The sequence below is a fragment of the Nestor notabilis genome, unplaced genomic scaffold, assembly GCF_000696875.1.
Source record: "Nestor notabilis isolate BGI_N333 unplaced genomic scaffold, ASM69687v1 scaffold20216, whole genome shotgun sequence".
Classification (NCBI taxonomy): domain Eukaryota; kingdom Metazoa; phylum Chordata; class Aves; order Psittaciformes; family Psittacidae; genus Nestor; species Nestor notabilis.
The window spans coordinates 1,340-11,737 of record NW_009932638.1 but is presented as its reverse complement, the minus strand read 5'-3'; the positions used below and the strand labels follow the sequence as shown (position 1 = coordinate 11,737).

The following is a 10,398-nucleotide window of genomic DNA, read 5'->3' as shown; positions in this document are numbered from 1 at the left end:
TAGGGAAATGCTTAGGGTTTTGAACATATCTAAATAGCGTAATGAATGCCATTTTGTCTGGAGGTCCATGTGAAATGGGATGCGGTTTGATCAAACCTAAAGCATTAAGTGCTGTGGAAAATGGGCAATGCTAATGTGTGCTAAAAATGTTAGAAAACTGCCTTTGTGCTGAAAACCTCCCATTGCAGCGCTGTAAATGGTGGCCCGTGAGCCTGCCTGGAAGCTGAGCTTCCCTACTCTTGCGTTTACCCATGACGTGGTCTCATCCTGTGCACTGTAATCCTGCTAAAGATTGTTCCATGTATATGTTTTAATCATGCTTCTCTTCCTAATATCCAGCTGCTGTCTTCCCCCTTTTATCTAAGCAGCATGCAGAGTTCGAGGAAAAAGCAGTGAAACTGAAAAGAATGAAGGAAGATTTGGGTTTAAAAAGGGCTGTCTCTCTTTCAGCTGTGTTGTAGGAGCTTGCAGAGTTGTGGCCTTATCTGAGTCTTTGTCTCCTTTGGGAAATCTGAGAGGGTGCTACTAATGGGAAAGGAGGGTCCCCATCCTTGCAGTTATTTCATAGAAAACTCCTCTGCTTTCATGATAAGGACCTTGTTTGCTTGACAGAAGTAGAACTGAAATTCCCTGGAAAAATAGCAGCTTTTGTGGGTTTCCCTTGAAAATGCTCACAGTCTGGAGGTTGCTTAGACCTGATCTCTGTAGCCCCCTCCTCATGCTTCCTTAACATACCTTTTTGTATCGGAATCATTTCTGTCAACCTCCTGTCTTACTCTGGGCTTCTACAGGGGATAGACAATTGGTCACAACTGGGCTGCTCAAAGCTACACCAGGGTGTTGACTGTGGAACTGGTGGTTTAGGGAAAAGCAGGATGTATCACTTTCTTCAACCTGTTCAGGCTGGGTGTGGACAGCCAAGCTCTCAGCAGGAGCTGAATCCAATTATAATGATACAGGAGAGAGCAGAAAACTGCAGCACGTGGTTAAAGAAGAATTTATAATTGTATCACGCTGGTAATTCCCTTCTGACATGAACTGTACCATAAATAATCTGGTTAATTAGCCAGTGCAGGTTTCCAGGGCTGCCAGTTCTTGAGACACGGAGTAGCAGCATGGGCTGATTTTGCATCTTGTAGCAAGGTGTAATACAGGCTGCAAGATCAGACAGCAGCTTTCAGGTAATTGCTGAGTTAATATTCACTTTAACTCTTCACTGATAGGGAAGCTCACGTAACAGTTAGGTGTGTCTCTAAGTTAAAAGGATGTTTGTATTGAGTTTAAAAAGTAAAAGCTGAAGTTGCAGGATTGCCAAACTCCATTTGTTTGTTGTTGGTTTTTCATTGTGTTACACTGTTTTCTATGTTCTTTTTAGGGCAGTGATGACAGACTGTTTCAGTTCAGTTGATGGCTATAGTGTATTTCTTTTCTCCCTGGTTTGACTGCTTCTGTGTTAATCATAATGCTGCAACAACCAGCCTGCAAAGGCTGTAGCGGGGTCAGAAGTGCCTGGCCTGGCATGTGTGACCCCATCCCTGACTTGCAGATAGCACTGGGATCTCTCTCATGCAACATGATTTCCCATGCTACATTCAGCTGGGCAGCCTGATTTATGCAGACCAGGTGTGCCTGCAGTGAGCAGCCTTGGAGCTGGAGGAGGCTGCTGCTGGCTAATTAAAACCAGGTTACTGGTGAGGTCTGTGATCCAACAGATTCCAGTGGAAGGCATGTTACCTTCTGCCACAGCACTTTTGTGTTCATGCATATTGTTTGATCCTATGCATCTGTCCTACCGTCTTTTTCCTTTTCCCGAAGTTTTAGGGGAAAGTATTAGGGCATAATGGAAAGAATGAAATCAAGGAATAACTGGTACTCTCATCTTCAGATGGGGACAGAGGCTAGGGGAATGTGTGTATGAGAAATTTCAACTACTGCAGCCTGGGCTTATTTCAAACAAGCTGGAAATAAAGACTCTGATCCTAAAATCAATTTTGAGGAGCCATGAGAAATACAGTAGAATTTCTGACCTGAAGGGAGATGATCTTGATGAGAAAGGAGCCTTTTGCCAAGGCTGAAAGAAGCTATAGGAGTTGGGTGCAGGATTTATTTGCCTTTGCTTTTCTAATTCACTCCACCCTTCTCAAGCCATTGTTGAGTATTTTATGATCCCAGTCTTGTACACTTCATTGCTTGTGGAACTCCCATTGAGCTCAGTGAGTATTTAGCATGTTAAAAAAACTCTGGAATCCAGCTACAATATCTATTCTATACATTATATGGCATGCAGTTTTTAGCAGAGCTGTCTAAACCTCATTAATAAAGCAAAGCTTTATATATAATAAATGCTTGTTCAATGTTCTGTGACCATTATTTAACAATGATTTTATATTACGAGTTTCATGGATACTTCAGTTCCGGGAAAATACTTGATTTTTTTTTTCCCCAGATTGAAAGGTGAAGAACATTGGGTACTCTCATTGTCCAGTGCACTGTGTCCTGCTCTAAAATTAGTCTTCTCTTCAGCATCCCGCTCGCATTGCTTACACCTTCAAGATGTGTTACGTAGACTCGCCTCCCAGGCATTTCTCCTGCTCTCTGCCCTCACCTTTAGCAGGGTCCAGAACTCCAAAACTACTTCAGATAATTCCAAGTAAAAACCGCTGCTTTTTAACAAAAAGTTTCAGCAATTGTGGCAGCCATAAGATAAAATAATCTTCTGCAAAGGCCTGAACTTTTTTCCTTTAATTCGAGCTTGAGAAAATTCTGTCTGGCCTCGCATTACAAGAAATGGACTTGGCTGCAGATCGTGGCTTTTTGGGGTAGTTTTTGTTTTCAAATCTTACACATGAGGTAATAAAACGGAAGAGAGGAAGGGTAAATTTAAGACAAAATGGGAAGACAGAATATGTCTGGAGGACCTAGAGGATGAGGGAATTTTTCAAGTTGTTTCTGGTTCTCTTAACAACTCCAGCTTTCAGCAAGGGTAGATCAACCCAACTCTTCTTTCACCAATGTTCTGCAATTTGAGGTACCTGTGATGCCTGTGCTTTAGGGATGTGGGCTGTGAGCTTAAAAACCTTTGAACGTCTTCTTTCCCAGCTAGCTGTTTTCTGTCACTGAGGTAGGTAGTGTGAGGGTCTGGCTTCTTGGTGGTGGTTGGTGAATGTGCTCTTACCTGTGGGCGCTGGTGGGGATGGGTGCTGTACCCACAGCTCTGTGGTTCATCTACCCAGAGCACTCCTGCTGGGAACAGAGTGGAAATGAAGGATGCACTTTGTGTCTGCCTTATTTACTTGGCATTCATAATGCCTTTCCTCTCTCGTGTCTATAGAGAATGAAGAATGTTTCCTTTATTTGCACAATGAGGCATTTTTTCCCTTACAAGAGAGGACTTGTAAGGAGAGGAGCAGATGAAATTTTGGGCATGCAGATCCCATATGGCTCATAAACCACACAAATGGCAAAGTGGGTCACTGCAGAGGACTAGTATGGTCAGCAGCTTGGATTACACTAAATGAGTTTCAAATTGTGGTGCCTAATTATAATGGTAGTCACAGAGATTAGGCTGTAAGGAGACAACTTGGAATCTCTGGCTTTTTTTTTTGCGTAAAGATCATTTAAAACTGGAATAGAAGTTTGTAGACAGAAACAGGCCAATGTAGAATAAAACTATAGTATACCCCACAAGGACAAGCTTTTGATTTGGCTAGTCTTGTTTAATTTCCCATTCCCAGCAATTCCCAGTAATAACCCTGCAGACATCATCTCTTTTCCAGAAGGCGATTTATTTATTTTCCCAGCTATGGAAGGTTGATAGCTCAAGATTTGAATGAGAAATAGTTAAGAAAGGAAGCCCTTTAATGTATCAGTACTTACTTTGCTTGCATAACAAAACCTCAAACGTATTAATACATATTATTTACTGGATATAATTTTCCTCCTTATTTTTTTTGTTATGCCATTGTACATCCCGAAAACTTCAGCTCAGGTTAACCTATTTCACATAGCAGTACAAAAATGCATACATTTGTATATCCCTGATTGTTGTGACATGATTTTAATTTGCTTTTCAACTGAGTGCTCTTACCAAAGAAGCTCTCCAAGAAAATCAGCAATTCCTGAGGAAATGACCAACCTTTTATTTCCTTCCCTGGATATTTTGGTTTTCTAGGAAAGTCTGTACCTCTCTAGATGTGTTCACCAGGCTCTAATTGCCTAGATTATCTAATCTGCATAGTGATAGCATTCTATCAATATTGGCTTCTTGACAGCCCTTGTCAGAACACTCAGATGAGAGCATTACTATGTAGATCTTATCTGGTGAGTGATAGGATAGATTCTTGTCTTCCACTTTTGCCTTGTCTTAGCACATTGACTTGCTTGAAAATAGCCATCTGTGACTGATTTTTGTGCATATTAGTCACCAAAGAACAGCAATGCATTTGCATAGGGAATATATTTTCCACTCAAGTTGTAAAATAGAGGATTACCTCACGTACAATATTGCATTTTCCTGAAAATGTAAGATTTTTTTCTTAGGCTACGAAGTGTGCATATTTCAGGCTATAATGTGCAGTCAAAGATCCTCTTTGCTTACTACTTGTGAAAATACTTGAGGCATGTGTGGTGCCAGTGAGAGTGCTCAGTAACAGTTAAAGCACATAAGCCCGAGTTCCTGGGCTTCACTCCCAGCTCCTAATAATCTGTTACAAGGCAGGCTTTAGAGATATGAACAGTAAAACTTACCAGCGTACAAGGGTGTTGTGAAATATAAGTATAAAACCTCAATAAAAGCTCTTGCAGAAACAAAGCATTGCTCATCTTTTTGTTCTGTTCACTGTGTTAAACTTCATTTAGAAATAGTTGAGTTTGATGTGTTTGCTACTAGTGGCTGTAATTAGGATTTTAACATAGTCACATGATTTTGGAAGATTCTTCACTGCTTTTTGTTTGCTTGTGTTTGTTTTCTGGCAGGTTGGAAGCGATTTTGGATATTTTCCAAAGGATTTACTTGAAATAAATCATAATTATTCCAATGAGGAGCTAGAATTACCAACAGATGTAAGTCTTATTTGCTAATTGGCTTCCTCCTGTTTCTTTCGTTGGCATTTAATAAAATCCCTGAGGAGGAGAATGGGAATATGTCATCCATAGTTACCTTTTGTTAGTAAGCAGCTACATATGTGCAGAGATCCCAGGGATGGGATGTTTGTGCAGCAATGTATGTGTAAGCATCAGCCCAAAATGTGGGCATTGATCTTTCTTTTTTTGAATATTCTGGTTTTCTTCTAACACAATCTGCTTGGATTGAGCTCTAGAGATGCTGCTAACTGGCTTGCATGTAGGCTTTTTGGGATGTATTCAGGGTTGTTTCTTTACCCAAACTTTGGAAGTTTAAAGTACTATCAGAAACAAACAAAACCTGATACACTTAGCCCTTTGATTCTAGTCCTTCAACCTTTATACACATAAAAGGCTTTCACACACTAATAGTTACTACTCCAGAGTTGTGTGAGTAAGGCCAGTTTGTGGATGCAGCTTCATACCCTGATAAAATTGTGTTCAGTGGCTTGTGCTGTTGCTTGATTTTCAGAGGCAGCTCCTGCTTGGAGGACTTGGGCATTTGAGGAGCAACCAGCTAAAATAAACTCTAACAAACAAGCTTAACGATATTTGGTTTCTTCTCCTCACTGGCACTTGGCAGTAGACTTGTTCTTAATTCAGGATATATGTGATGAGTCAAATCCATTGCCTCTTTCGAGTTTGTTCCTTGGCAGGTCTTTGTCGGAGCTAAGCCGTAGCTTTTTTTTATTTTTTTAAGAGTCCTTGGGCAAAACTTCCACTGATTTCAAAGAGCGTTTTGGTTAAGGACTCCAGGGGTGAATTCTGCATGATGAATAGAACTTCCTTTGCTGCTGCATCTCTCTTACCCAACCAAATGGATTTGCTCTCCTCACTGTAATAAAGTAAATAATATTTGTGACTATATATTGTTTTTCATTTCAGGAAACAGACTTCGTTTGCTTTGATGGTGGAAGGGATGATTTTGATAATTACAACGTGGATGAGCTTTTGAAGTCATTGCAAGAGACGATAGCAAATGAAGAGGAAACTGAATCAAGTGATCCAGGGACAAAACCAGCTGAAGGAACTGAAACGGATGGGGAGATGGATCAGGTTGATTCAGTAGAGTCCTTTGATGCTTTGAAGACAGACAATCTTGAGCTAAGCACAGAAGACGAAGAAGCTCCCTCCATGACAGAGGAAGTAGACAGTTTTCTTATAGAAGGAACTGAAAATACTGGGGGAGACTCCAGGGTCAATAGTCACAAAGAAAACTCTCAGGGAGATCAAATTGCACACGAGCACTTGAAAGGAATGCTACACGGGAAACTAAAAGGGCTAGAAAGTGAAAATACCAAAAACATTAGTATTCCTCAGGGTGAAACCAGTCAACTTGACAAAGAGAGTGAAGATGTCAATGCCTACATGCTTTTAAACAGAGAGATCTCTGTGAACTTGAAAACAAATTTTGGCTCAACTGCTGATGCTGTTGTATCAGATGATGAAGTGACTGGCCTTGTTACATCTCTGGAAGATGATTTTAATGAAGATTTGAGCATTAATGCTCATGATGCACAGGAGGAACCAGACTTCGCAGATCAGTCTGATGAAATTCCTTTGCTGTCTTTTATAGCAGAAGAAGAAATTCCATCCCAGGTGGATTTAGAAGATTATGAAAATGATGACATTGAGTCACAAAATCATGTACCTGATAAAGATGCAAAAGGTGCTACAGAGCTAAATAACCAAAGAGACAATGAGGAAGAACCTGATTCAGATGCATTTATTCATGAGGATGCCTTCAGTAAGAGCAAGAAGTCAGGGGACAGCATAATCATGGACAGGTCCGAATCCAAACAAACGAAAGAGAAACAGGATGAGGTGATGCTAATTAGTAAAAGAGAAGCACCAGCAACAACTCAACCTGAGGATCTCTCCAAAGAGCTCCATAGAAGGCAACCTGTAGGTACAGGTGACCTGGGTTCAAAAGAAAAACCAAACAAAACTGAACAGTTTGAAGAGCAACTCATGGTTGGTGGAACTGAATCACGTACTGAAGAGCTGAAGAGTACAGCTGTGCCTGATCCTCATGTTTTGCCTAGTCCAGGAGATAATGTGGAGTCCAAATCGTTTGTTAAAAGCAACCAAGATGCTTTAAAACCACCTGTTGGTGATATCAACAGAAGTCCAGGAAGAGTGCTACTTGCTCAAACAGAGAAAGATGAGGACAAGCTTGAGGATGACAACTTGGAAGAGGTCTTGGAAAGCAATTTAAAGCACAAAAAGTTATGGGAGAAAACAGAGGAGAAAGGAAGAGCTGAGAACAAGCCTTCTGTTGATGTCGAAGCTAAACCAGTGGAAGAGGTAAAAAATGCATCTCAAAGTGACTTAAGAGATACTGACCTCTTGAAAGAGCAACTGGAGCATGGAGTGCCTGCTGTGGAGAAAGAACTTCTAAGACATGAAGAAGATTTGAAACAAACAGAGGAGACCAATCACGAAAATCAGAAATCCACCTCTTTTAACAAAGAACCTGAAATGAAAAGGACAAACATGAAAGAAACCCCTGCAGGGGAGGGGGACTCAAGCCATAGAGGAGCTGTTGAGCAACCTAGGCCATGGGAAAATGAGACTGAGTATTCAGAGGCAGGTGTGGAAGAAGAGCTTTCAAGAAGCCTTGGCAAGACGACAGTACTTGAAGAAAGCATTGAGAAACGTTCCTCTGAAGAAAAATCAAAAAGCACCCCACAGAATATTAATACAGAGAATCTTACTCAGCAAAGAACTGCTCGTACTGGGAGCGCAGATTCAGACACAAATCTTGGCACAAATTTAGCTAAAGAAAGAACACTAAGATCAGAATTGCCATCTGAAGAGCCAGGTGCTGAAGACGACCCTGACCTGAAAGAAGTAGTGGAAGAGCTATTACAGGATGAGAATGCTGCAAGTGCATGGTTGTCACAAGCAAGGGCTGCAAATGTACAGGATAATAAGCTAAATATTAAAAGTACAAATCCTGAATTACAAGTGCCAAGTGAAGCTGTTTTGGGAACCACAAGCCCTACTTATGAAACAGGGGAGGAAATGAACTCATTCTCTAAGGAGGCTAAAAAACATATCAGCATGCAAGATGCCAGCAAGACTGGGAAGGGAGAGATTGACATGCCAGTGAGTGAAGATGCTAAATTGGATGAGATGGAACATGTCATGGACAACGATGACGATGAGTTTTATAACACTAAGGAACCATCAGCTGTGGAAGAACATAATTTCCAATCTCCTGACATAGAAGATGACAATGACTTTAACCAAAGGAAGTATCATCTCCCAGAGGATGTTTCACAGAAAGACTCAGAACAGATGCAAAATTCAGACCATACACGAAATGACCACCATCACTCTGTGCCTTTCCACAGCCCTGCCGACAGCTCAGGAGCCCCCAGTGACACTGTAGCAGACTTCAGTGAGTCTGTGAAGCAGCTCACGATAATGAGAGATTTCCTTGATGAAAAGCGCATAACACGTCTACAGAAGTACCTCGGGCTCCAGGATGTGGTGAGGATAGAAGCCATGTTTCATGACATGAAGGTAGAGATGGAGCTGGCTCAGAAGGCAAGCCATAATAATGAAGATATAGAAAAAAGTCTGGACCAGATACTTGAGTTTTCGGAAACAAGCATTATGGATTTTGTAGGAAAAGTTCTGGATTCCAGAGTGGCAGAAAATAAAGAGGAGGTGGTGAAAGAGATGGATTTGTATGATGAGGAGAGCGCACTGATGGATGATATTCAAGAATTAATATATTCTTTAAGGAGTAAATACTCGTCTGCTAGTGAGAGTGTCCCACTTGCATCTATTCCAGAACTGGAAGATGATCAGCTGCATGTCCAAGGTAGGATGTTAAACCGGTTAATAAATAGATGAAAGGGAAGTAAAACCCTATCCCAGACAACACTCCGTAACCCAGAGAAGCTCTAAAAAGAGGGTAAGGGAGAATTGAAAGAGGCCTGGTGGAATCTGCTGGGAATGTGCTTATTTTTAGTGTGTGTTTCTAGCATTGTGATTGGTGGCCCAGGGATAAATCCTGAGAGAAAGTGTTGAGCTCAGCATGTCTGTTACGGGCCAGGCTCTGTGAAACTTAAGTATATAGATCTGGGTAGAAGGAGGCTTTCAGGGCACATCTGTACCTCCTCTCAGGAAATAGGCATTCACATATACTGATGTGCTGTATTTTCTGGAGGGTGTAGAGCAGTCTTTTTTCCTCTGAACTAGCTAGCACCTGATTATGAAAGATTCAATGATTAATGCAAAGTTCAGGCACTAAATCCATGCACCTCAGATCTCAGGTGTCCCTATCATATTTTTGCCCATAATCATGAATTTTTTTAGTGTATAAGTACAAATACCGAACAAACAGGTCTTTTGATGGGGAAGAACCAGTTCTACAGTCTGCTGCAAACTTGCTTGTTTTTATAATTAATGTGCAGGTGCTAAGATATACTCTTAGCAAGGCTCCTTTTCCAATAGTAGATGTTAGGTTTATAATTTAAGATAGTCATGAATGATGATGGTATTTCACTTTGCAGTATTTCATTGCAAGGTCAGTGCTTCATACCTTGTGTAAATTCCATATAAACATTTAATTAGATGTTACTAAAGGTTGATTGGGAATACACTGGGAGCAATGCACAAGCTGAAGTGTTTATAAAGTGCCAGGAAAGCCTTGTCAAATGTAGTATTTCACTGGTGACAGCTGTGGGTAAGAAATACACATTAGCTCAGTCCTTAAATTCATGTCTCCTTGTCTGTCGCAGATGGTGCAGAAGAGGCTAAATATGATGGAGTTTCCATCAGAAACCCAAATACCATTGATGAGAGCAATCAGGAATTTCAGCAGCTTGAGGATAAGAGGCCAGAACTGCTTACTGAGAAAGAGGAGAGCGCTGTTAATACTCCACCTGAGCATGAAGAGGCCAACTTCTCAGATAATAGAGAAACTCAAGAAGGGAATGATAGTGAAGGAGGATCACTGCTGCAAGATACGTCCTTTGGGTCAAATGATTCAGGACAGAGTGCCAGGGAAGATATCACTGCAGGTAACCTTTTCGAGTTGGGTTATTTTGCTTCTGCTTTTAGGGAGGAGCCTGGTGGAATGGCCTTCGAGCAAATACTCAGGTTTTTCACTAATGTTTTCATCGTACCTTGCTGTAATCCTACTTGCTTCTACTAAACCGTGACAGTCCTCTAGCGGCAGTATTGTAGTGCTGCCGCTCATCTCAGCAGAGCAGTTTTTCTGCTACCTGTTTGCACTATGGAAATGAGAATAGTTCTCCT

At 41.2% G+C, this 10,398-nt stretch overlaps 1 protein-coding gene across 1 annotated transcript in view; it reads left to right on the top strand.

Moving 5' to 3' along the window:
• LOC104407272 (melanoma inhibitory activity protein 3-like) overlaps nucleotides 1-10,160 on the top strand; it is a gene marked incomplete at both ends in the record, with an annotated part of 10,399 nt that extends 239 nt beyond the window's left edge. The window contains 3 exons of the mRNA XM_010016508.1: nucleotides 4,975-5,061; nucleotides 6,007-8,956; nucleotides 9,879-10,160. Of these exons, the coding sequence (XP_010014810.1) occupies nucleotides 4,975-5,061; nucleotides 6,007-8,956; nucleotides 9,879-10,160 (3,319 nt within the window). The remainder of the gene's footprint in view (nucleotides 1-4,974; nucleotides 5,062-6,006; nucleotides 8,957-9,878) is intronic.
• Between the last annotated feature and the right edge of the window lie 238 nt (nucleotides 10,161-10,398).